This window comes from Thalassophryne amazonica, chromosome 6 (assembly GCF_902500255.1).
Source record: "Thalassophryne amazonica chromosome 6, fThaAma1.1, whole genome shotgun sequence".
Lineage (NCBI taxonomy): Eukaryota > Metazoa > Chordata > Actinopteri > Batrachoidiformes > Batrachoididae > Thalassophryne > Thalassophryne amazonica.
In genome coordinates this window covers 53,487,527-53,515,122 of record NC_047108.1, presented here as the reverse complement: position 1 = coordinate 53,515,122, position 27,596 = coordinate 53,487,527, and the positions used below count along the sequence as shown (strand labels likewise).

At 41.8% G+C, this 27,596-nt stretch overlaps 1 protein-coding gene across 1 annotated transcript in view; it reads left to right on the top strand.

The window, feature by feature from the left end:
* LOC117512200 (LHFPL tetraspan subfamily member 4 protein-like) overlaps nt 1-26,830 on the top strand; it is a 114,587-nt gene extending 87,757 nt beyond the window's left edge. The window contains exons 2-4 of the mRNA XM_034172190.1: nt 14,268-14,504; nt 16,507-16,523; nt 26,002-26,830. Coding sequence (XP_034028081.1) covers nt 14,268-14,504; nt 16,507-16,523; nt 26,002-26,055 — 308 coding nt within the window. The 3' untranslated portion in view covers nt 26,056-26,830. The remainder of the gene's footprint in view (nt 1-14,267; nt 14,505-16,506; nt 16,524-26,001) is intronic.
* Nucleotides 26,831-27,596: the final 766 nt, after the last annotated feature.

Sequence of the window (27,596 nt, the reverse complement as noted above, 5' to 3'; positions counted from 1 at the left end):
TTCGCCTGTGAGCAGGCTTCGAGTGAGGTGTGGTCCACCCCTCTCATCTATTTTTTATTGCGAATAAATGTCTGAACGATTTGGAGCTTTGCTGCATCAATTTTTTTCCAGAAACTGTGAGAGACCTCCAGGTGGACACCATTCGAAAAATTAATATGGCTTTCAGGGACGATTTTATGGGGATTAAACAGATTACAGGGTGTTACTGCTGCTTTAAGGACGGCCCACAACTGCTGAGAGCGCGGCGCGCTCCCAGCCCCCATCGACAGGCTGACACCCCGCTGGAACAACCAGTTCATTTCCAACGTGAAAGCTTTGTTGATCCGGGACCTTGTCTGACTTTCCCAAAAAGGCAGAAGATGTGGACATCAGCACTTTTTCTGGCACATTCCACCGTTACAGAAGTTTTTTCATGGAAAGAAAAGCGGAGGGACGCGCCCAGGCTCCGTTCATTATGCGGGACAAAACCACCTTGGTGTTGGTCTCTCAGGACAGCTTTCAGGTGGATTTCAGATGGATTCCAGTTGCTTTCCAGTCGTGTGAATATCCGATTGTAATTGTGCATGAGCTGGACATGCCAGAACATGTCCCGTGAGGCTTCATCACGGCGTTGCTTTGCGCCGAGTGGCTGCACCGCGACGCATGGTGGAGCAGCTTCTCTTTCCATGACAAAAACTCCTGTAACAGTGAAATGTGCCATTCATTTTAAAATTGGACGCTGTCTTGATCCGGTATGTCATCTGACTAGCACCGGAATTGTGAAAAGACGTGGACATCAGCACTTTTTCCGGCACATTCCACCATTACAGGAGTTTTTCACGGCTGCACCGTGACACGCGGAACTCCTCCGCATGTCTGTCTCAATGTGCCGGAAAAGTCACAGACATGATCAACTATTTGCACACACCAGCGAGTGTGCACTGTGAGAGCCCATCGAACCCTTTCACGGTAGGTGTCGGCCAAATTCCAGCTGACACACATCAACATCTAACACCGCTCGCTTGACACTTAGAAAATGTGTGGCCAGTCAGTAGACGATCACTGTCGAGGTGGATGTGAAATTTGTCTAAGTTATGCCATGAGTGTGGCTTTGCAGACAGACACAGTGATACGTTGGTGTGTGCTCTTAACTGACAGGGGGTGTGTCTGCCAACAGGAGCAGCTGTGGAGATCTGTGGTTCTGGACGTCATGGCTGGGGAACACGTACTGTGTTTGGATGGACATGAACTAACAACTGTCCATTCTGACACACGTGTGTCAGCTTGTTGTCCTCACATGGACATACGTAAAAACATATACCAGTGTTGCAATAGGCTGCAGTGAGCGAGCTCACACAGCGCACACTGACAGGCTATCCCAGGTGAAACAGGCCGTCAGATCATAACACCCAGCAGGTGATCTGAATGTCACATCACCCACGTGAGCTCTGTTTCATATGATGTGGACATGATAACAGCGCCCTGCTTCTCATTCATGTCATTTCATGACTGTATGTCTGTGACCATGGGTCATCTACAGAGGAACAGATGGATCATACACTCAACAAAAATATAAACGCAACACTTTTGGTTTTGCTCCCATTTTGTATGAGATGAACTCAAAGATCTAAAATTTTTTCCACATACACAATATCACCATTTCCCTCAAATATTGTTCACAAACCAGTCTAAATCTATGATAGTGAGCACTTCTCCTTTGCTGAGATAATCCATCCCACCTCACAGGTGTGCCATACCAAGATGCTGATTAGACACCATGATTAGTGCACAGGTGTGCCTTAGACTGTCCACAATAAAAGGCCACTCTGAAAGGTGCAGCTTTGTTTTATTGGGGGGATACCAGTCAGTATCTGGTGTGACCACCATTTGCCTCATGCAGTGCAACACATCTCCTTCGCATAGAGTTGATCAGGTTGTCAATTGTGGCCTGTGGAATGTTGGTCCACTCCTCTTCAATGGCTGTGCAAAGTTGCTGGATATTGGCAGGAACTGGTACACGCTGTCATATACGCTGGTCCAGAGCATCCCAAACATGCTCAATGGGTGACATGTCCGGTGAGTATGCCGGCCATGCAAGAACTGGGGCATTTTCAGCTTCCAAGAATTGTGTACAGATCCTTGCAACATGGGGCCGTGCATTATCCTGCTGCAACATGAGGTGATGTTCTTGGATGTATGGCACAACAATGGGCCTCAGGATCTCATCACGGTATCTCTGTGCATTCAAAATGCCATCAATAAAATGCACCTGTGTTCTTCGTCCATAACAGACACCTGCCCATACCATAACCCCACCACCACCATGGGCCACTCGATCCACAACATTGACATCAGAAAGCCACTCACCCACACGACACCACACACGCTGTCTGCCATCTGCCCTGGACAGTGTGAACCGGGATTCATCCATGAAGAGAACACCTCTCCAACGTGCCAAATGCCAGCGAATGTGAGCATTTGCCCACTCAAGTCGGTTACGATGATGAACTGGAGTCAGGTCGAGACCCCGATGAGGATGACGAGCATGCAGATGAGCTTCCCTGAGACGGTTTCTGACAGTTTATGCAGAAATTCTTTGGTTATGCAAACCAATTGTTTCAGCAGCTGTCCGAGTGGCTGGTCTCAGACGATCTTGGAGGTGAACATGCTGGAAGTGGAGGTCCTGGGCTGGTGTGGTTACACGTGGTCTGCGGTTGTGAGGCTGGTTGGATGTACTGCAAAATTCTCTGAAACGCCTTTGAAGATGGCTTATGGTAGAGAAATGAACATTCAATACACGAACAACAGCTCTGGTTGACATTCCTGCTGTCAGCATGCCAATTGCACGCTCCCTCAAATCTTACGACATCTGTGGCATTGTGCTGTGTGATAAAACTGCACCTTTCAGAGTGGCCTTTTATTGTGGGCAGTCTAAGGCACACCTGTGCACTAATCATGGTGTCTAATCAGCATCTTGATATGGCACACCTGTGAGGTGGGATGGATTATCTCAGCAAAGGAGAAGTCCTCACTATCACAGATTTAGACTGGTTTGTGAACAATATTTGAGAACAATATTTGAGGGAAATGGTGATATTGTGTATGTGGAAAAAGTTTTAGATCTTTGAGTTCATCTCATACAAAATGGGAGCAAAACCAAAAGTGTTGCCTTTATATTTTTGTTGAGTGTACTTGTATTGTCTGCTTGATAAGAGGGATTCAATAAAATGTGTAGTTTTCATATGGTGTGTGGTTTTATTTTTTTCTTAAATACATCCATGTCCTTCTTGATGTCAGGCATTTTCCTGCACCTATTACATGACAGTAATCGTAGCTCAGTGGTAAAGTTTCTGGCTAGCAATCAGAGCTTTTAGAAATTGCAGGTTTGAATCCCATGGGTGGCATGTATTTTTTTTTATTTTCACAGCAGCTACGTGATGTGGTTACACATGCTGCAGCTGCTTGCACTGTGTTCCCACGTGCACAAAACCGTCACAGTGGCATCATTCACACCTGCCTGTCTGCTCGAAGTTTTCGTAGTTCACTCATGCGAACTGTTCCTCCGTAAAAAACCTGTAAAGCCTACTTTTAGTACACAGAAAATTCACAAGACGCATCGATAAGGGAAGCGATAAGGAACCGGGTCAATAAGCGGAATCAATAATGGGATCAATATCAATAAAATCTTATCAATACCCATTTCTAGTCCAGGGTCTCCATTGTCGTATTTTGCCACACATTTTCAATGGGCAACAGGTCTGAACTGCAGGCAGACCAGTCTAGTACCCGCACTCTTTTACTACGAAGCCATGCTGTTGCAACACGTGCAGAATGTGGCTTGGCATTGTCCTGCTGAAATAAGCAGGGATGTCCCTGAAAAACATGTTGCTTTGATGGCAGCATGTGTTGCTCCAAAACCTGGATGTACCTTTCAGCATTGATGGTGCCATCACAGATGTGTAAGTTGCCCATTCCATGGGCACTAACACACCCCTATACCATCACACATACTGGCTTTCGAACTTTGCGCTGGTAACAATCTGGATGGCCTTCTAGATGTAGCGACGAACTGTGTTAACTGACAATAGTTTTCTGACGTGTTCCTGTGCCCACGCGGTAAGAACCTTTACACAGTGATGTCGGTTTTTAATGCAGTGTCACCTGAGGGATCAAAGGTCACAGGCATTCAATGTTGGTTTTTGGCCTTGCTGCTTACGTGTAGAAAGTTCTCCAGATTCTCTGAATCTTCTGATTATATTATGGACTGTAGATGATGGAATCCCTAAATTCCTTGCAATTGAACGTGGAGAAACATTGTTCTTAAACTGTTGGACTATTTTTTTCACACAGTTGTTCACAAAGTGGTGAACAATTCACCCCATCTTTGCTTGTGAATGGCTGAGCCTTTTGGGGATGCTCCTTTTATACCCAATCATGACACTCACCTGTTTCCAATTAACCTGTTCACCTGTGGAATGTTCCAAATATTTGCACAAAAACAAACAAAAAAAAATCTATCAGCTTGAATATTATAGATCTTATCTTCGTGGTGTATTCAACTGAATATAGTTTGAAGAGGATTTGCAAATCAGGACCTCCAGGACCTTGAAATGCTTCATACGGAGCCCCTCCTTAGTTGCCCTGGCTGGGTGTTTGGGGTCATTGTCATGCTGGAAGACCCAGCCATGACCCATCTTCAATGCTCTTACTGAGGGAAGGAGGTTGTTTGCCAAAATCTCGCAATACATGACCCCATCCATCCTCCCTTCAATACGGTACAGTCGTCCTGTCCCCTTTGCAGAAGAGCACCCCCAGAGTATGATGTTTCCACCCCATGCTTCACGGTTGGGATGGTTTTCTTGGTGTTGTTCTCATCCTCTAAACATGGAAAGTGGAGTTGATTCCAAAAAGCTCTATTCTGGTCTCATCTGACCACATGACCTTCTCCTGTGCCTCCTCTAGATCATCCAGAGGGTCACTGGTGAACTTCAAACGGTCCTGGACATGTGCTGGCTTGAGCAAGGGGACCTTGCTGCCCTGCAGGATTTTAAACAATGATAGCATCATGTGTTACTAATGTAATCTTTGTGACTGTGGTCCCAGCTCTCTTCAGGTCATTGACCAGGTCCTTCTGTGTAGTTCTGAGCTTTCTCAGAATCATCCTTACCCCACAAAGTGAGATCTTGCATGGAATCCCCGACCGAGGGAGATTGACGGTCATCTTGTGTTTCTTCCACTTTCTAAAAAATAATAACAGTTGTTGTCTTCTACCAAGCTGCTTGCCTGTTGTCCTGTAGTCCATCCCAGCCTTGTGCAGTTCTACAGTTTTGTCCCTGGTGTCCTTAGACAGGTCTTTGGTCTTGGCTATGGTGGCCAGGTTGGAGTGTGATTGATTGTGTGAACAGGTGTCTTTTATACAGCTAACAAGTTCAAACAGGTGCAGTTAATACAGCTAAAGAGTGCAGAATAAGAGGGCTTCTTAAAGAAAAATTAACAGGTCTGTGTGAGCCAGAATTCTTGCTGGTTGGTAGGGGATCAAATACTTATTTGCAGCAGTAACATACAAATAAATCATTAAAAAAAATCATACATTGTGATTTCCGGATTTTTTTTTTTTTTTAGATTATGTCTCTCACAGTGGACATGCACCTAAGATGAAAATTTTAGACCCCTCCATGATTTCTAAGTGGGAGAACTTGCAAAATCGTAGGGTGTTCAAATACTTATTTTCCTCAATGTACATAAACTTTAAATTTCAATTTCAATTTTCAATTTATTTTCATTTGTATAGCACCAAATCACAACAGAGTTGCCTCAAAGTGCTTCACACAGGTAAGGTCTAACCTTACCAACCCCCAGAGCAACAGTGCTAAGGAAAAACTCCCTCTGAGGAAGAAACCTCAAGCAGACCAAACTCAAAGGGGTGACCCTTTGCTTGGGCCATGCTACAAAACATAAATTACAGAACAATTCACAGAACAATTCACGGACAAATATACAAGAAATGCAATTGGCGCACAGGACAGGAGGATCGCCAACACGAACACAACTCCTATCTCTGGATGGAGCTGCACCTTAAACAGAGAGAAAAAACAGAATCAGGCATCAGAAAGACAAGAAATACTATATAATTTGTCAGCATTAAACAATAATAAAAACACAGAAATATTAAGGTGATCGCCGGCCACTAGCCCTAAACTTCACTAAAAGACCCAGAATTTAGGTAAAGTTGAGGCCGCGGCCCGCTCCAATTACTAATAAAATGAATTAAAAGAGTAAAAAGCGTAAAACAAAACTGTACCAGTATGCTAGCCATATGAAAGGGAAAATAAGTGTGTCTTAAGTCTGGACTTGAAAGTCTCCACAGAATCATTCCACAGAACAGGGGCACGATAAGAGAAAGCTCAGTGACCCGCAGACTTCTTATTCACCTTAGGGACAAAAAATAGTCCTGCACCCTGAGAACGTAAAGCCCGGGCCGGTACGTACAGTTTAATTAGGTCAGCTAGGTAGGGAGGTGCCAGTCCATGAATAATTTTATAGGTTAGTAGCAGAACATTAAAATCTGATCTCACTGGGACAGGAAGCCAGTGAAGGGATGCCAAAATGGGTGTAATGTGGTCGAACTTTCTGCTTTGTGTCAAAAGTCTGGCTGCAGAATTTTGAACCAATTGGAGACCCCTAATGCTAGACTGCGGTAAACCAGAAAATAGAACATTGCAGTAGTCCAATCTAAAAGAGATAAATGCATGGATCAGGGTCTCAGCATCAGCCATAGACAGGATGGGACGAATCTTCGCTATATTTCGCAGGTGGAACAAAGCAGTCCTAGTAATATTTCTAATGTGGAGGCCAAAGGACAACGAAGGATCAAAAATTACCCCAAGGTTCCTCACTTTGTCAGTGTGATGTATGACACACGAGCCGAGGCTGAGCGTTAACGTCAAATTGATGCTGATGTCTCACTGGACCAAGAACCATCATTTCAGTCTTATCAGAGTTTAAAAGTAGGAAGTTTCTAGACATCCAACTTCTCACTGCTGCAAGGCAATCTTCTAAGGCTTTTATGTGAACGCGATTACCAGCAGTTATTGGCATGTATAACTGAGTATCATCTGCATAGCAGTGAAAGGTAATCCCAAAACGCCGCAATATGTGCCCAAGGGGTACTATATAAAGGGAGAGAAGCAGGGGCCCTAAGACAGACTCCTGTGGAACCCCAAATTTCATGTCACTAATGTTAGAGGTAGTGTTACTGTACAAAACAGTGAGAACGACTGGTCAAGTATGACGTCAGCCATGCAAGGGCACTCTCAGTAATCCCAAAATGATTTTCCAGCCTATCAAGTAGAATATGATGATCCACTGTATCAAATGCAGCACTGAGATCTAACAGCAACAGAACCGTAGTGGTGTCCAAATCCATTGTAAGCAGAAGATCATTCACCACTTTAGTGCGAGCCGTCTCTGTGGAATGATATTTTCTAAAAGCAGACTGCAGTGGCTCAAAGAGATTATTCTCAGTAAGATAGTCTACGAGCTGCCGTGACACCACTTTTTCCAGAATTTTAGAGAAAAATTATAGATTTGATAACGGCCGATAGTTTGTCAATATACTAGGGTCAAGATTAGGTTTCTTAAGTAATGGTTTAATCACTGCAGATTTGAAACATTTAGGAACAGATCCAGAAGTTAAAGAAAGATTAATAATTTCCAGCACAGTAGGCCCAATAGTGGGCCACGGTCCTTAAATAGTTTTGTTGGTATAGGATCAAATGAACAGGTTGTGCTTTTTGTTGACATTACGAGTTTTGTCAGCATGCCTAGTGAGATACTGTCAAATTCTGTAAATCTAGGTAATACCTCAGTAGTGGCGCCTACATCAATAGCAGGGTGTAGTGGCTGGATTAAGGCATGCCGGGATATGTTTAACCTGATGTCTTCTATTTTCTTCCCAAAGTAATCCAGGAAATCTTGTGCTGTAAAAGGAGAGCGAACTACAGATGGTTGTCCATGCAAAAGTGTTGCCACCGTGTCGAACAAGAACTTTGAGTTATGCTTGTTTTTGTTGATCAAATCAGAGTAGTAAGTCCGCTTTGTAGCCAATAATGCATGCTTATAGTCCAAGATAGCATCACGTCATGCAAGGTGAAATACTTTTGAATAATTTTGAACGATGCCATTTCCATTCTAGAACTCTTGCTTTCTGTTTGAGGTCACGCAGATAATCATTGAACCAAGGTGACTGTGATTTAGGGGAGCGTGGTTTTAACACAGGTGGTGCAATCATGTCGAGTGTAGTTTTGAGCACTGAGTTTAAACTATCCACAAGTCTGTCTACTGACTGGGTATTTGTCAAATATGAAGCTAAGACATCAGGCAGTCTAGCTTCGAGTTCAGTCTTAGTTGAGGAGTTGATTCATCGCCATAAAGATATATACAAGGTCTGTCCAAAAAGTATCGTACCTTTTTATTTTTTTCAAAAACTATATGGATTTGAATCACGTGTGATTACATCAGCCAAGCTTGAACCTTTGTGCGCATGCGTGAGTTTTTCCACGCCTGTCGGTTGCGTTATTCGCCTGTGGGCAGGCTTTGAGTGAGTACTGGTCCACCTCTCCCATCGGATTTCTTTTGTCTGAGAACTTGCTGAGAGACTGCCGCTTTGCTCCATGAAATTTTTTTCAGAAACTGTTAGAGACAGGCAGTTGGAAACCATTCGAAAGATTCAGTTGGATATCGGTGAAGATTCTGTCGGCGTCACGCGGATTATGGACTGTTAAAACCTTTTTAAAGATGGCCCACAGCGGCGGAGGGCACGCGGCGCGCTAAGCGGCCATTCGACAGGTTGGATCGACCAGATCATTTCTAAACTGAACACTGTGTTGATGCGGCACATAATGTGACTACACTCAAAGCTTGCCCACAGGGGAATGACGCAACCGACAGGCGTGGAAAAACTCACGCATGCGCACGAAGGTTCAAGCTTGGCTGATGTAATCACACGTGATTCAAATCCATATAGTTTTTTGAAAAAATAAAAAGGTACGATACTTTTTGGACAGACCTCGTAAGGTTGTTGTTCCACTAAACACGGCAGCAAAACTGTAAACTTAATAAGTGAGTGATCAGACACCACTAACGTAAGAAGCATGATGTCAATATTCGTGACAGCAATACCACGTGCAAGAACCAGATCCAGGGTATTTCCACTAATGTGCGTCGAATCCCGAACGCATTGCCGAAATCCTAATGCATCCACAATTTCCATAAATGATTTGCAGAGGGAATCAGAAGGCTTATTTATATGAATGTTAAAGTCACCAATGATCAGAATGTTATCTACGACAGTTGACAAGTTAGAGATGAATGCAACAAATTCATCTAAGAATTCAGAATATGGGGCAGGAGGCCTATATACAGTGACAAAGTAATACGACTGATTTTTATTCTTCTGACCTTGGCAATGTGTAATATCCTGAGCAGAGCTGAGAATCAGATGCTCAAATGAGTGATATTTGTAACCCCCAACAGCTAATAAGCTAAACCTAGATTTATAAATAAGAGCAACACCCCCGCCTTGCTTCGCATCATGAGGGATGTGACTAATTGTATATGCTGGTGGGCAGGCCTCATTTAAGGGGAGGTTTAAGCCAGGTTTCACATAGCCCAATCATATCTAAGTGATGATCAATAATTAGATCATTGATCAACAATGATTTTGAGGACAGTGATCTTATGTTAATGAGAGCCAGTCTAAGGACCTCAGAGGGGTTGACAGTTGAACTGTTTGGGTTTAGGGGTGGTTCCAGAGTAGCATATATAAGATGCCTAGAAGTAGGTTTGGGTTTAAGACATTCCATGTGCGTTGTAGGTAGCAGACACGAAATCTTTGCTATTGCTGGAACAACCACTGGGCCATCCTCAATTTCAACATCATCCAATATAGTAATGGGTATTAACTTTGGAAAGCATATCCCTCTATGATTTTTATGGAAATGACTACGGAAGCAGGCCACAGTCTCAACTTGTTGAAATTCCCTCCCTGGCAAATAAACTGCACTATCACCATAGTGGGTTTTCTGCACTAAATTTCCCACTAAGCTAATGGATTCCACACCCATATTTGTCATAAGCCTTGCAGGGTCTCTAATCATCTGCTTCGTGGCCTGCTGTAGATTCCTAATGTTACCCTCCCTGTAGAGCTCTATCTTTGTTCGCAGACAAGATAGCGGTGCCTTCCCCAGTAGGGTGGAGGCCGTCCAGCATCAGCAAGCCACGGTGGCCCCAGAACGAAGGCCAGTTATCAATAAAGCTAAAGCCTTGCTGTCTACAAAACTGTGCCAGCCACCTATTTAATGATGGCAGCCTGCTGAACACCTCATCAGTACCCCGGGAGGGGAGGGGACCAGAGACTATTAATCGATGCCGACACATCTTTCTGGAAAGGTCACAAGTCCTCTCTATGTCCATTTTTGTGACCTCTGAGTGCTTCATCCTAATATCACTGGTGCCAATGTGAATAACTATGTGACTATATCTCATGTCATGTTCCTTCATCTGTCTTCCCTTCTGCAGCGTCAGCACCCTAAGATGAGATGCAATGTCGGGAGCTCTGGCCCCAGGAATACATTTAACATCAGCCGGCGTCTGTAACCTGACTTTGCGGGTGATAGAATCCCCTATCACTAAAGTCCGGTGTTTCGGCCTGGAGACAGGAGTGGAAGTCACTCATGGGCTCAGAGAATTCACATCTGGCAAATCCAAGCGGTAGAACCGATTCACAGTTCGCACTGGCGAGTGTGATCGGGGTGCCACAACCGGGGCACCAAGCCCTACGGGGCTTCCTCCGCCTAGCCACAGTCCGAAAGCCGTCCTCCACAGCCGGCGTTTCTAAGCTGATGCTAATGGGCTTGCTAGCCGGCCAAACATTACTCCTCATCTGGAGTGCCCGTAACATCTAACTCCACTGCGCTAAGAAGCTGCTCTAACTTACGGACATGGCTCTCTAAGAGAGCCACCCAATCTTCCAACATCACGCAGGATTTACGGAGGGTATAAAGTATAATAAGTAGTGTACTTTGTGCACTAAGAAATTCAAAAATGTAGCCAAGCAAACACAAGCTAACCAATAATGGATAAGCTAACCACTCCTAAGGCTCACACAGACGCAGATAAATGAATGAGTTACACTGAAAAACTAACAGAAGTATTAAACAGGTTAAAAAAAGCAGCAGCTATAAAATACACTAAACAGTTAATTAACTAACAGGAGTGTAAAAAATTAAATGAAAAAATGATGAGAAGGGTCAGAAATAGCTAACGCAAGCTAACCGCTAGCGAAAATGCTAGCCGCTCCTAAGATTTTACACAGGAGTAAAAATTACTTAAAATTCACAGCAGTTCAACTGAAAAATGAACAGAAGTATTAAACGGGTAGAAAAGAAGCAGCTATAAAAAGTAACAACGGAGAGGGGAGGTGTCGACCTAGCTAGCGAAAGCTAACCACTAGCGAATGCTAACTGCTAGCAAATGCTAACTGCTAGCGATTCACAACAGGACTGTTGTTAAATAACGTTCAGAGTAGATACAATTAATAACCAGAAGAGTGCTAAACAGAAATAAAAGAAGCGTATACAACCGTGTGAAGTTCAGAATGGCGTCACAGCAACAAACAATCCGTCAGAAGCAACTTGCCAGATCTGCCTTTTATCCACAGTTCACACCATGGAAAAGTGTTGAGGGTTGATTTTGGATGCGTTAGAGGTCAGAACAATACATTACTTTATTTATTGTATTATTGAAGCAGGCCGCTGTCCCAGCTGAATCACTGGTGGTGCAGGATATGTAAGATATGTACAAGGACAGTGTGACAGGAGTGCAATACACAGTATGGATGACAAATGCATTTAAAATGAGGAGGTGGGATTCCATCAAAGATTGATTCTGAGCCCCATCTTGTTTGCAATGGTGATGGACATGCTGATGAGATCAAACAGGAGTTTCCATGGACTACGGTGTTTCCAGATGACATTGTGATTTACAGTGATAGTAGGGAGCAGATTGATATTAGCCTGGAGAAGGGGAGATATGATCTGGATAGAAAGGGAATGGAAGTCCGTATAGGAGCAAGACTGAGTACATTTGCGTGAATGAGAGGGAGCCCAGTGAAATAGTGCGGTTACAAGGAGTAGAGGTAGTGAAGGTAGATTAATTTAAATTAGGGATAGACGATTATCCAGCCCAGTCTCACACTTTTTTTTTCATCCTCCTGTCACGAAATGATTCAAAATTTGCATGACAGGTTTTTTTTTTTAACTATTACTAACCCTACTCCTACTCCCAACCCTAACCACCCTGACCCCTGCCCCTGCTGCACTTTTAATTTCGTACACCCATCACAGAATGAATTACAATAAATTTGTGCTCCCATGATGAAAATTTTGCACTTTTCGTGACAATATGACGAACCAATAGATTAATCTATATTTCATGCTGCTGAATCACGACATGACGTGAGACTGGGTTGCAATTAAGCTGGGCCGATTATCAGCTCGCCGATAAATGACGTTTTGTGTGTTCTTATTGAAAACTGTTTATTAATTTTTAGACCAGTCTGTCAGGGATTACAGATGGAAATTAGCCTATGGCTACACTCTGAGATATTTACATATTCATATGTTCATTAATATGTACTGTCCCTTTTAAATAAATGAAATGTAACTGGACAAGCCTAATTTAAATGCTCTGAATCAACTATCCAAGGTAATAGAGAGTGGGGTAGTTGCAGGAGTGCTTTGTAAGAGAAGTGTGTCTGCAAGGGTGAAAGGGAAAGTCCACAAGACAGTAGTGAGACAAGATATGCTGTAGAGCTTAGATGCAGTGGTGCTAATAAAAGAAGGCGGACCTGGAAGTAGAAGGGCAGAAATTGTTGCACTTTTCTTTGGGAGTGAGGAGGATAGACAGAATTACGATTGTGCACATCAGAGGGACAGTATCTGAGGGACAGTGCAGGTAAGTACGTAGAGCTTAATAAGCTCTGGATGAGACATCCAGCTCCTTTTAGTGATATTTTTGTCTGCCATTTTTAAAGAGGAATTTACACAATTTTGTAACCTACCGCTGGCCTACAGCAAGACCAAGATCCACAACTCAACTCAGTATCTGTCAGATAAATTTGTTGCATAAAACCCATTACATACAACTTTAAATCAGAAAAGGTTGGAACTTGTGGCAAAGTCAATAAAAAATGCAATGATTTTTCATTTATTTTGACTTGTATTTCATTGCAGACATTTTATACCTGAGATATTTCATGTCTTGTGTCATCAACTCAGTTTTATTTGTTAATTATTTCAGCCATTCCTACATTTAAAGGCCTGTAATTAAAATAAATAAATAATTAAAATGTTACTTGGGTAAAAGGTTTGGTGATTACTATGGTCACCACTGATGAAGGACAAATTTAACCCTCAAGCGACCAATCTATTTTAGCAACTAATATGATCGATTGGGGTTATTTATGACCACATTGACTTTATATTGGAATACTTCAGTATAAATTACTGTGTTAGGGTTCTTCATATTTATTTCACTCTCTAATATATTTGTCCATTATCCTTTTCATACACACTCTGGGCATCAAGAATCAGTCTCAATGCCTGTGCAGCTATAAATCTTGCTATTCTATGTTTGTAAGCCCTGCTTCCTTGCACACAGTAAAGTATAATGATCAGAGTTGTCAAATCACAAGACCATCTGAAACTCTAATGTCAAAAATGTCAGATCTTCCCCAGGGTCATAAGTGGCCCCGCACTTTTGGCTTATACTTGCCACATGGATCGGCCGATCCTTGCAAAATTCTATGAACAAATGCAGGACAAATAGATTGACAAATTCATGGTAGGAATTTTTTTTTCTGATTAAAATTAGAAAAAAAAATGGTGCACAAAAATATATGCTCGGTGTCATAAATGGCCCTACTCAATCACTTGAGGGTTAAGGGTTAAATAGTAGTAGAGTTGTGTCTATATCATTAACCCATGAGTATTTCATTTATGCATTTGCATAAATGCATTTATGCAAATGCATAAATGCATTTATGCATTCATTGATGCAACAAAGCTTTGTCTCACTCACTTTTTTACATTTATCTTTTTACTTGTCTATTTTTCTTTAACATGACTCCATGATATCTTGTTGTTGATTCCCCTCATTTAAACTCAATCCAAGGTTCTGCCTCTCTATTTTGATCCGATTCTAGCCTGGCTCTTTTTGTCCTCCTGCAGGGGTGTGCCTGGTGTTGGGTTGCATGATCTTTCCTAATGGCTGGGATGCCGAGGTGATCCGGGACATGTGCGGGGAGCAGACGGGGAAGTACTCCCTGGGTGACTGCTCTGTACGCTGGGCCTATATGCTGGCCATCATGGGCATCCTGGATGCTCTCTTCCTGTCCTTCCTGGCCTTTGTCCTTGGCAACCAGCAGACAGACTTCTATCTGGATGACTTGCAGACAGACAACAAAGGTAAATCGAGGACATAAAATGTAGTAGTAACATTAATAATGTAGATTTGCATCATGACGTCAGTAATTTCTGCACAATTACTTTCTGTGCTGTATTCAAGAGTGACAGAGAGAGAGAGAGCCCTCCAGAGTATTTCCAGTAGTTTGCAAGACGTTGCATCAGGACAGTTGAATCACAATGTTTTAGCTGTTTGAACAAAGAGTGAAGAAAAGAAGGATGACAGCAGAAAAGAAGATGGACGGAGGGGCAAAAGTAAATGACACCGACCAAAACAACAGAAAGAAGTAGTCACCTTCTGTTGCGGTTTCGCTCTATACAACCAATATATAACAGTATCAAAGCAAAGAGAGACAGAGGGGAGGATAAAAACACAGACATACATCATTAGAGAGGAGGTAAAAGACAGAGATGTAGTTAGGAAAAGAGACTAACTGATAGAGAGTTGGAGAGAGAGAGAGAAGTGACAGAAGATATCTCAGTTCTCTGACGGTCTATCTCCACAGTGGTTTCTATGGTAACTAGGGATATTGCTGCACGTGGGCGTGTCTTTGTGCTCTTATCTGATTAATCTCACTGACAGTCTCAGTTATTTTACAGATTTAATGTATCATTTGTCTATGCGGCTTATTTTTCTCCTCTCACTTTTTTAAAGTAGAAATGGACACCTGTTTGTGCCTTTATGTCAGCAGGTGTCATATACCGATTCGACCGCGACCACAGCTGTTAGAAAGTTTGCTTCTCTAAATAAATGTGTCAAAAGCTAATGTGTTTGGTTCCAAAGATATAAAGAAAATGACATCTCATGAGTGGGCGTGGCTTATAGATAAAGACATGATTTATAAGTCATCTCCAATTATTTTATAAATAAGCAAAAACTAAAAACTGGGAAACAACAAAAATTGAGAGCAACAGCTGTGAATGAGCAGATTTGTAGTAAATCATGAGAGGGCTGGTGTGGTCACAGTAAACAAGCACTCAACAAATGTATGAATTGGGGAGCCATACCCCCCCCCCACCCTCCCCCGGCCCACCCATACAGAACTAAACCAAACCAACTTTGTTCGGTTGGTTAGACAACTTCAAACAAGCTCAGGATGTTCCCAAAAACGAAAACTAACTGCAAGCCAGATACCCAAGGTAATGTCCAAAATGGCTACCACAATACTTGTTTTCAGTAAAACATATTAAAACTATACACAAAAAAAAACTTAGTTGCCAAGAATATTTAATGAGGAGAAATTTTTAGGTCACAGTAAACACATTTGTCACAAAATAATTCAGGACTTTGGAATTCAAAATTGCATCCAACATGCCCAGCAAACTTAATTAAAATTCCCTCATAATGCCTCATTAGTAACCGAGAGAATTAATAATAATTTAACATCATATTCTGGTGGCCATTTTGGACACCATCTTCAATATCTGTGTCTCCTGCAGTTTTTATTTTTGGGAATATCCCAGTTGTTCTCAAGTCATCTAAGGGCCAAGGAGGAGTGTAGGCGGGTGGTCGTAGCACCTCAACTACACCCTGTACATCAGGTGCATTAAAAGTAAGTTTCTAAAATTCAAATTGTTTCAAAGTTAAAATGTTCAGATGACAGCCAGTAATGCTAAATGTCACAAATTAGCATAACGACTGAAATAAAAAACAAAAATATCTAAGAACAATAAATGAGTAAAAGTAAGTCCCTCCAGCTGCTCCCTTGTTTGCACTCGGGGTCGCCACAGCAAATCCAAGGTGGATCTGCATGTTGAATTAGCACAAGTTTTACGCCAGATGCCCTTCCTGACGCAACTACACATTACATAGAGAAATGCGGCAAGTACACTAACCACTTGGCCACCACCCCTGCAAGAACAATAAATGAGTAAGAACTATTTTATAACATTGAGTGATGAAATACTAAACTGATTCAATCACTTTCAACTTTTGCACAATTCTGTACTATTTGTGCTGGTGCATTTATGTGCATATGCCAACTATTTGTTTCTTTCGTTGCAGATTTTGCTGTGTCAAGGGTAAGGTTCTTTTTGCTTTATGTGATATGTGTTCAGAAATACAGTGCATGCCCAACATAAAGACACAATTAACTAAGGTATCGTTGATCTGCAGCTACATTGCATTGGATTTTGTAATAACTGAGTTTGTTTGGTAAAAGAATCCTGTCAAAGGACATACATTATGGTCACGTACGTTCAAATCTTAATGAAGAACTTGAATATGTACACTGATCTTGTCCAGTGTCTGCCTGCCTGTGGACATGATGTCTCATAATAATAAATAATAATCTGTCTTTTAAGAGCACACAGATGTTGTGTCTAAAAACCTATTTTAGTTTTGCTTCTTTGTTCTTTTATGTTTAACAGAGATTAAAGCTTTCATGGTGTATTGGACTCTACTTCCAACAATGTGCTTGGAAGTGACTTGTAATTTTTCAGTAAGGCTGGATGTCGCCGTGGCTCATTCCTGCACCAAGAACAAGTCAATCTGAATCGAAATCTGTGCTCTGAAATTTTAATCTTTTGAAACAGCAACATGTTAAACATTGAGCTTCTATTTGTTGTGCCATGCATAAGCAGACAATCTTTCCGTCTGTTCCAATCCCTGGAAAAGAAAAAAGAACTAAAAAGTTTGATACCCATTCGTTGTTTTGCAGTTGTGAATCTCGCGCCATCTCGTGGTCTGTGACAAGAAATCAGTTTAAGCAGAGAGTTCCAGTTTTGCCAACCGTTTGGTCCGCTTTTTGCATCTGCGCATGCATTATTAGCTGCGGTTCACGAATTAAAACTTCGTTTCTGCTTAAAACTGCACTCCAGTCATCATCTATCTCAGCGACAGATATCTGAAGCTTTTGTACAACAATCATTTCCACATAAATTCAGTGTTATTTCATCATAAAAGGCAGCAGAAGCGATCATGAGCGCCATGGCTAAATGAGCTGCTAGCTGATGCGTTCACTGCGCCTCGGCCATTTCAAAGCATCGTGGAATTTCGCTGAGCTTCTGCTTAAACCGGCCTGGTTTCTGAATAAAACTGACTTTACAATGATTTAAGAGGTTTTACCTTCACCTGATGGTTAATAATCATATTAATCCATTTGATTGCTTTGGGTGAAGAGACTCTGTCTTTGACGAGCGGCAGAGCTCCGAAATGACGCATGCTTAGATGCAAAAGGCAGACCAATTTTTAGGGGCAGACCGTTCGTTCTGCGACACCGGTTCAAGGCACAATGTAAACAAGCGTCATGAAGTGTGGACAACAAGAAAACATCGAGGCACAGCAGAAGTCCATCACAAGTGCTACACCTCCTCTAGATAACCCTCTTAACTTTGGAGAACGTGTCATCATCATAATTAGGGATGTCCCAATTCGATCACGTGATTGGAAATCGGGCCCGATCGCGTGGTTTCAGACTTGATCGAAATTGGACGTTGCATCCCGATCAGGAATCCGATATAGATTTTATCCTCATTATTTTGATCAGCGCTATTTCAAGCTCATTATTGCAGATTAATGGGCCTTTCATGCGTCGGAAGCATCAAGAATTGGTCTAAAAAGCATTACTTTCAATGAGACGTGTTGCTTTTTAGAGGCATCAGAAGCATCGCATCAAAAGCCGAACTAAAGCGATGCTTCTGATGAAGCGCGCATTGCCGCTTGTCGGCAGGCTGACGCGGTCAAAGTTCAACCCAATCTTCTTTTTTTTTTTTTAATTGAACAAAAGAAAAAAAAATAACAAGTTCAACCTAATCCAACTTTCAACTAATCCAACTCATTACCATGAACAAAAGATGAACAAAAGAAGTAATGAGTCATTCACGTCATCAGGAGAGTCGTCAAGGGAGCCATTAGGAGAGGCTTCCGTCCCATCATTAGGAGGGACAGCTGCCCTGTCATTAGGAGGGTGCTAACTAGAACACAATAGGTGCTAATTAGAGCTATTGTTTAGTCACTAGCCTATAGCAGTCGGCCTCTCGGTCTGGCTTCTGTATTTTCTTCTCTACAAGAGTCAAGACAGAAGTCAGACTACCAGAACAAGAATTTTACCTGAGGAAGCTTCTGCGATTTGAAGCGAAACGTCCTCGCGTCAAGCAACCCAGTCCAGTCGAAGATTCAAGCTTCTCTACTATAGAACAATTGTAATTAAAATAGCTAAATCAATCAATAAATGATTCTTTAGAAACCTTTCATCTGTAAATTAAAACCACCTGTTATTTCAGATGAGATAATTTTTTGTTTAACATAAGGAACCTTGGACATTTATTTTTAGACAAATAAAATAACATGGAAATTTGTACATTTTTTAAGTCTGGTAGATTATTACTTGATTGTTCAAGCTACCTCAAGGAGAAGTGCACTGTTTAAGTGGTAAATAATAAAATAAGGTGATTAAAATGAAAATATTATATATTTAGCATTTGTTCATTGTTCATTCAGTTTTTTTAAAGTATCAGATCGGGACTCGGTATCAGCAGATACTCAAAATCAGATGACTCGGAATCAGATCGGGGCCAAAAAAAACCTGATCGGGAAATCCCTAATCATAATCACCCGTGAATTCGCTTAATCGGTGGCATCCACATCCTCGCTAGCCATTGTTTACACGCACTGTGAGACGTCGGAACTCTGCTGGCACCGCGGTGCATTCTGGAAAGCACAGGGGGGCGCCAGGGGCATTATGGGAAATGTTAAAATGTCCACTCACTTATTTTCTTTGGCTCAAAGAGTTCTGACATGTTTTGGACTTTCAACTCAGTTGTATATGTTTTAGAAATTTCAATATTGTGTTGACTATTCTGCACATTGGTTTGGTGAATGTTTTGATGGTGTTCTATGAAGAGAAACTACGGAAATGACAGCAGGTGGCAACATGACACAGACAGCAGTAAGTAAATGAGGATTTTGCGTGTGTTAGTGACTGTAAGCATGAAGTGAAATTCAGTCACCCACTTGCAGGTATGCACACTATGTTGGATGGCTCAAGCAACAGGAAAATTCTGATTTATTGGGTGGGTTGCGAGTGAAGTAAATGATGGAGCAGTAAAATATATTACTATTATGTTCCCAATATTTTCTTACCAAGGCTATAATCATGCACATACCACATGCAAGCCTATTACAATCACATCGCACTGCACTCATTACCACATTTTCACTGCATCCATTCCAGTACTATGCCATGTGCCACACAAGTTTTCATGGGGTTTTCAGCCAAAAGTGCATGTCTATATTTAAACACACACAGAGTGTGCGTTTACAGGTGGGCAGCCACATGCTTCGAAAGTGTGGGAGATTTTATTTTCTGTCTTTATTTTCCCTCTGTTTCAGCACCATGAGGTATGGGGGGCAAAAGTCAGTCACAAAGTAGCCCACAGAGAGTTGCAGTGGGAGCAGAGTGTCCCATCAACTTCTATAAACATAGCAATTAAATAGTTTCAAAACCCACACACACACATTAATCATGCAAACACATGATTAGTGTGTGCACAGTCAAACCCATCGGCTCCTGTCTGTGCTGGCTCTGTGGTCTCACACCACAATAAAAACTGCTCAACCTATTAAACCAACTGATTATTGTATCTTCATAATATCTATATTATAATAGGCAAGTGGCCTCTGTATGCGTGCATGTTTGTATGGCTTCGATCATGCAGAAATCAGGGAGAGCTGACATTTGCCATTTGGTGTGCTTATGTATTTTAGGTCAAGGATGAACACTGCAAAAGTGGACAGTTGACAGAACAATTTTTTTTTTTTTGAGAAATTAGTAATTTTAGTTAACCAGAAAACAATGGGCATTGTGCTGCAATGCACCATGGGAGTTCAGAGTTTTGGGGTTTTAAATGTTGTTATTGTGGTTCATGTTAGTTTAACAGTTTTGTTAGTGTTATTGACTTATTGTGTTTTTATAGTTCAATTCATATAGTCAGTTTAGTTAAGTGTTATGTTGCTGTTACCATGAGTGACTTAAGAATCATGCTTCTGGTACCATAAGTGGAAAGTGTAGTGCTTTTAATGTCTTCCACCACAGTCTCTGTTTGTCAGATTAAAAGCACTTGCTTACAGCAGAATGCAGAAAACACAAAAAGTTATGCGTGTGTGCGTGCGTGCGTGCGTGCGTGCTTGCGTGCGTGCATGCATGCATGTGCTCATATGTGCATGCAATTTTGATCACACACAAACTGGGGGAGAGCTGACATTTGCCAAATGGTATGTTTACGTATTTTGGGTCAAGGATGAACGTGGTCAAAACAGACAATTGATAGGACTAATATCTTTAATTAAGCTATATATATATTTGCCAACAACACTGAACAATGGACATTTTTACATTCCGAACTCACACACCAATCCAGCAGAGGGCAGCAAATCATCTATGTACTAAAAGCATGAGTGTGTGCATTGCTAGATTTTCTTTAGCAAGTTCAATGTAAGTACAAAATATAATTGTAAATATGGTAAAATGCATGGATGACACAATAAAAACAATTATTCCCATTGTGATGCACTTAAAAATATATTAGGACAGTAAATTAACATTAAAATCGTATGTAATTAACAGGAAATAACAGGGTTGAGTTCTTCTTCTAAAAACTGTTATGGTCTAAGGTTCTAAAAACATTCTGGAATCACACACCATTCCAACTCAATGTAGAAACTTTGCACACTTTATTACCACCCTTGAAAAATGTTGTAATGCTATGTTATAAACAATACCCAATCTACAGCCCTTGGATCCACATAGGCAATGTGCTAGTATAGAAGTATATTTGTGGGAAAAAGCATTTAAGAAAAGCCACTCTTCAAAATTTTAAAATTTGAGATTTCGAAAAACATAGCATACTGTAGAGTCACAACAGTGTATTAATTAATCAATTTTGTATCACTTTTTTATATATAATTTTTTGTGGAGTATAAATCATTCATCCATCCATCCATCCACTTTCTTCCGCTTCATACAAGGTTGTGTCACGGGGGCAGCAGCTCAAGCAAAGCCGCCAGACCTCCCAATCCACACACACCTCCCCCAGCATCTCCAGGGGAACCCCGAGGCATTCCCAAGCAAGCTGCGAGACGTAGTCCCTCCAGCGTGTCCTGGGTCTTCCCCGGGATCTCCTCCCGATGGGATGTGCCTGGAACACCTCTCCAGCGAGGCGTCCAGGGGGCATTTGGAAAAGATGCCCGAGCCACCTCAGCTGGCTCCTTTCAACGTGGAGGAGCAGCGGTTCAACTCCAAGCTCCTCCCAAGTGACCCAGCTCCTCACCCTATCTCTAAGGGAGCACCCAGCCACCCTGCGGAGGAAACTCATCTCGGCTGCTTGTACTCGCGATCTTGTTCTTTCGGTCATGAGCCAAATCTCATGACCATAGGTGAGGGTCGGAACGTAGATCGATCGGTAAATCGAGAGCTTTACCCCCCTGCTCAGCTCTGTCTTCACCACGATGGTCCAATACATTGACCGCATCACTGCAGATGCTGCACCGATCTGTCTGTCGATCTCACGCTCCATCCTTCCCTCTCTTGTGAACAAAACCCCAACATACTTAAACTCCTCCACTTGAGGCAAGGACACTCCAGTATAAATCACACTTTTCCAATCACCATGCATCACCGACTCTCTATGTGTTAGTAGCTCAGAGGCTGCTCACTGTGGCTGCCAGCTATTATGGTTGGCTTGTCTGCTATTTTGAGTATTTTTATTATACACAGTCACCAAAAATACAATTTAACATGAGCAATCAGAGATTTCTGACATCCTCCAATCTGGTTATGGATCACCTCCAAAATTCTGTGGAGTCTTTCATGGCCTAATATCTACCTGTGGTGAAAATTTTGTCAAAATCCGTGGAGTAGTTTTGATGTAATCCGTAAAAGCCATCCATCCATCCAGCCATTCATTTTCTTCCGCTTATCCAAGGTCGTGTCACGGGAACAGCAGCTCAAGCAAAGCCACCCAGACCTCTGGACCCACACACACCTTCCCCAGCTCCTCTGAGGGAACCCAGAGGCGTTCCCAAGACAGCTGAGAGACGTAGTCCCTCCAGCATGTCCTGGGTCTTCCCCGGGGTCTCCTCCCAATGGGACGTGCCCGGAACACCTCTCCAGCGAGGCGTCCAGGGGGCATCTGGAAAAGATGCCCGAGCCACCTCAGCTGGCTCCTTTCGATGTGGAGGAGCAGTGGGTCGACTCCGAGCTCCTCCTGAGTGACTGAGCTCCTTACCCTATCTCTAAGGGAGCGCCCAGCCACCCCGCGGAGAAAACTCATCTCGGCCGCTTGTACTCCCGATCTTGTTCTTTCGGTCATGAGCCAAATCTCATGACCATAGGTGAGGGTTGGAACGTAGATCGATCGGTAAATCGAGAGCTTTGCCCCGCTGCTCAGCTCTCTCTTCACCACAACGGTCCGATACAGCGACCACATCACTGCAGACGCTGCACTGATCCGTCTGTCGATCTCACGCTCCATCCGTCCCTCACTTGTGAACAAGACCCCGAGATACTTAAACTCCTCCACTTGAGCCAAGGACACCCCACCGACCTGAAGAGGGCAAGGCACCTTTTTCCAGTCGAGAACCATGGCCTCGGATTTGGAGGTGCTTATCCTAATCCCGGATGCTTCACACTTGGCTGCAAACCGCCCCAGTGCACGTTGAAGGTCCTGGTTTGACTAAGGCAACAGGACCACATCATCCGCAAACAGCAGAGATGAGATTCTGTGTGTCATCTCATCTCATCTCTCATCCCATAAAAGCCTATAAAATTAAATCTTGATCCAGAATCCAGATCTAGATCACCTCCAAAATTCAGTGGAGTCTTCCATGTCGTAATATCTGTGGTGCAAATTTGATGAGAATTTGTAAAGTTGTGTTGATATAATCCTTCAAAGCCTGTATAAAGTGTTATCTTGATCCAGAATCCAGATCACCTCCAAAATTTAAGAGATTCTTCCATGACCTAATATCTATCTGTGGTGAAAATGTCGTCAATATCTGTGCAGTAGTTTTGATGTAATCCTGCTAACAGACAGACAAATAAATAAACACCCTTGATTTTATTGTGTCCTTGGTGGCCACCCAAAGTGAGTTTAGCCTGGTAGCTTAGCTTGGGTTTGGACATGTTCAGTCTTTATTTGTCCTGTTCTGCCATGCATGCCATTGCCCAAGCTCATCCTCTTTATACAAATATAGATTGGCTGTGAAAGAGGTAAAGTAAGTGCTGCCAACCTGAAGACACCCAGAGCAGCAGTTTTTGGGCTTCAAATGGGTCATCAAGGTTTCTAGAGAAAATGTATGAGTGACATCATGCAGGATTTGTCCAGTATACAACCCCTGGCAAAAAATTATGGAATCACCGGCCTCGGAGGATGTTCATTCAGTTGTTTAATTTTGTAGAAAAAAAGCAGATCACAGACATGACACAAAACTAAAGTCATTTCAAATGACAACTTTCTGGCTTTAAGAAACACTATAAGAAATCAAGAAAAAAAATTGTGGCAGTCAGTAACGGTTACTTTTTTAGACCAAGCAAAGGGAAAAAAAATATGGACTCACTCAATTCTGAGGAATAAATTATGGAATCACCCTGTAAATTTTCATCCCCAAAACTAACACCTGCATCAAATCAGATCTGTTCATTAGTCTGCATCTAAAAAGGAATGATCACACCTTGGAGAGCTGTTGCACCAAGTGGACTGACATGACTCATGGCTCCAACATGAGAGATGTCAATTGAAAACAAAGGAGAGGATTATCAAACTCTTAAAAGAGGGTAAATCATCACGCAATGTTGCAAAAGATGTTGGTTGTTCACAGTCAGCTGTGTCTAAACTCTGGACCAATACAAACAACATGGGAAGGTTGCTAAAGGCAAACATACTGGTAGACCAAGGAAGACATCAAAGCGTCAAGACAGAAAACAAAGCAATATGTCTCAAAAATCAAAAATACACAACAAAACAAATGAGGAACGAATGGGAGGAAACTGGAGTCAACGTCTGTGACCGAACTGTAAGAAACCGCCTAAAGAAAATGGGATTTACATACAGAAAAGCTAAATGAAAGCCATGATTAACACCTAAACAGAAAAAAAACAAGGTTACAATGGGCTAAGGAAAAGCAATCATGGACTGTGGATGACTGGATGAAAGTCATATTCAGTGATGAATCTTGAATCTGCATTGGGCAAGGTGATGATGCTGGAACTTTTGTTTGGTGCCATTCCAATGAGATTTATAAAGATGACTGCCTGAAGAGAACATGTAAATTTCCACAGTCATTGATGATATGGGCTGCATGTCAGGTAAAGGCACTGGGGAGATGGCTGTCATTACATCATCAATAAATGCACAAGTTTATGTTGATATTTTGGACACTTATCCCATCAGTTGAAAGGATGTTTGGGGATGATGAAATCATTTTTCAAGATGATAATGCATCTTGCCATAGAGCAAAAACTGTGAAAACATTCCTTGCCAAAAGACACATAGGGTCAATGTCATGGCCTGCAAATAGTCCGGATCTTAATCCAATTGAAAATCTTTGGTGGAAGTTGAAGAAAATGTCCATGACAAGGCTCCAACCTGCAAACCTGATCTGGCAACAGCAATCAGAGAAAGTTGGAGCCAGATTGATGAAGAGTACTGTTTGTCACTCATTAAGTCCATGCCTCAGAGACTGCAAGCTGTTATAAAAGCCAGAGGTGGTGCAACAAAATACTAGTGATGTGTGATTCCATAATTTTTTCCTCAGAATTGAGTGATTCCATATTTTTTTTCCCTCTGGTTGATCTAAAAAAGTAACCGTTACTGACTGCCACAATTATTTTTCCTGATTTCTTATAGTGTTTCTTAAAGCCAGAAAGTTGCCATTTGAAATGACTTTAGTTTTGTGTCATGTCTGTGATCTGCTTTTTTTCTACAAAATTAAACAACTGAATGAACATCCTCCGAGGCCGGTGATTCCATAATTTTTGCCAGGGGTTGTATATAAAGTCTATGATTTTGTTGTAGTTGCAAAAACTTTGCCATTTTAATTTATACTCTTGTGTGACTTAGGCAATACATGTTATTTTGTTCATTTAAAAAGATCAGGCTGCATATGTGTTTACTGATGATATTGAGTTTGCATGTTTTTATACATAGAAAATTTTAGCAAATCAGACCCTTAGAGTATTCAGTACCAGAAGCAGCAAAGCAGTCCCTCAGCATAACAGATCTTCTGCCATGTTTTATTGCAAAATTGATTTCCTTATGGTCTTCATTTTGTATTCCCAACAACATGTTGGACTCCATCCATCCCCAAAGGACTGCACACTGGTTTATGTGTTCATAGAATACAATCCCAGAGAGACAGTAGAGTATCTGTGGAGGTTTATGCAAACATTCGTCTTGCCTTTTTGTGCCTTTGTTTCAATCATGGTCTCTGGCTTCACCTTCACTTCTGGAGCCTTACTTATTAAACTTAAACTTATTGTTGTTGTTTTTGTTTTTTTTTCAGATTGAAGTCCGGGACAGAAGAGAGCCGAGGTACGGGGTGCAGCGTCTTCACTGAGACCGGTGACTGCACTGGATGACTTCTCTTTTCTTCTCTTCTCTAAATTCATATTTCTCTTCTGCTCCTCTTCTCTACTCTCCGATGATCAGGATATCACCCAATGCAGACACAAAGTGTACAGGATTCTGTAAATGAGAAAAAAAAAAAACCCTAAATCAACAAAACACACTGGGATAAACTATATTTTGGAAAAAAAAAAGTTATACAAGGTTGTACAGTGCATTTAACAGTCAACTTTCTTAATGAATACCTTTATGAAAAAATACCTGTATTTAAACTCTTGATTTGTGTGAGATGTTCAATCCTGAAGATGAAGAACCATGTACATTTTTTTGAAATTAATGATTTATTTAAAGTTGTGCTGTTGGTTCACTTTCAGTTATGCATCGTGCGCATCCTTAGCATCAGAAAGCAGGGGTTGTCTGTTTTCATACGTGGATCCTCCTACCGTGATATAATCAAGTTTCTCAATCCAGCAAGAAGAACATCCAACACTCTAAATCGCTTCAGCAGGGATTTGTATGGCTCTTCATCTGAGGACTTCAAATGTGGAGGAATTTAAAGGAGTACCCCATTGCAGCTTTACAGAACTTAACATCTCTGGGAGATTCTCTGTTGTACATACTGAACAATGTAAATAACATTACTGCTGACAACAAAACCTCATGTGACTCAAATGCATTTGGTTTGTGCATTTCTCCCCTTGGTTTCAGCGTGTGTGGTGCCACAGCAACATCTGACTCTGTAAAACACCAAAACCCAATCAGGAAAATGGGAACAGAGTGGATAGTTTGCTTGATATTAAACAGAAAGCAAAGCACCGTGAATTAAGGTGTTGACACATAGTTACAATTTTATAGTAATGATTATACAAATGAGTGCATTAACAATCATCATGAACATTTCCACAAATTCAGTAATGGCTTCAAACCATCCGTGTCCAGCTAGTCCTATAGTATATCCTGCTTGACCTTATTAGTGTCCCATCTTAATTAACATTTAACCCCCCCCCCCCATAAGTTTTAAGCATTGTGGTACTGGTTTTGTATGGTCATGTTGTCATAATATGCATAATGTTTCATGTTAAATAAGTCCCACAATTCTACATCTGGGGATGTTAAAAACCCTTGTGTTAAAAGCTAAATTATGGCTCAAAACACTTCATTTCAGACATATGTGATATATGTCACAGAGATCCATATATGAACTGTTTGAGGCGTACAATTACTCATCTCTGAAAGGAAAGGGGCTACTTCGCATTTTAAAGTGACATGAGTGGAAACACTTTTAGGCTAGATTAACACTCCAGGGGCCTCATGTACAAAGACTTGTGTGGATTTCCTACTAAAACATGGCATACGCCAAAACTCAGAAATTGGCGTAAGCACAAAAATTTCCAGATATATCAAAGTGTGCATAGGCATGCATCCACGCATGTTCCCTTTGTACATCGCAGTCAATGTGGAATTCATATGCACACGCACCAAGCTCCTCCCTTTCCATGCCCCTATTTAAATATGCAAAACCATGTAACTAGG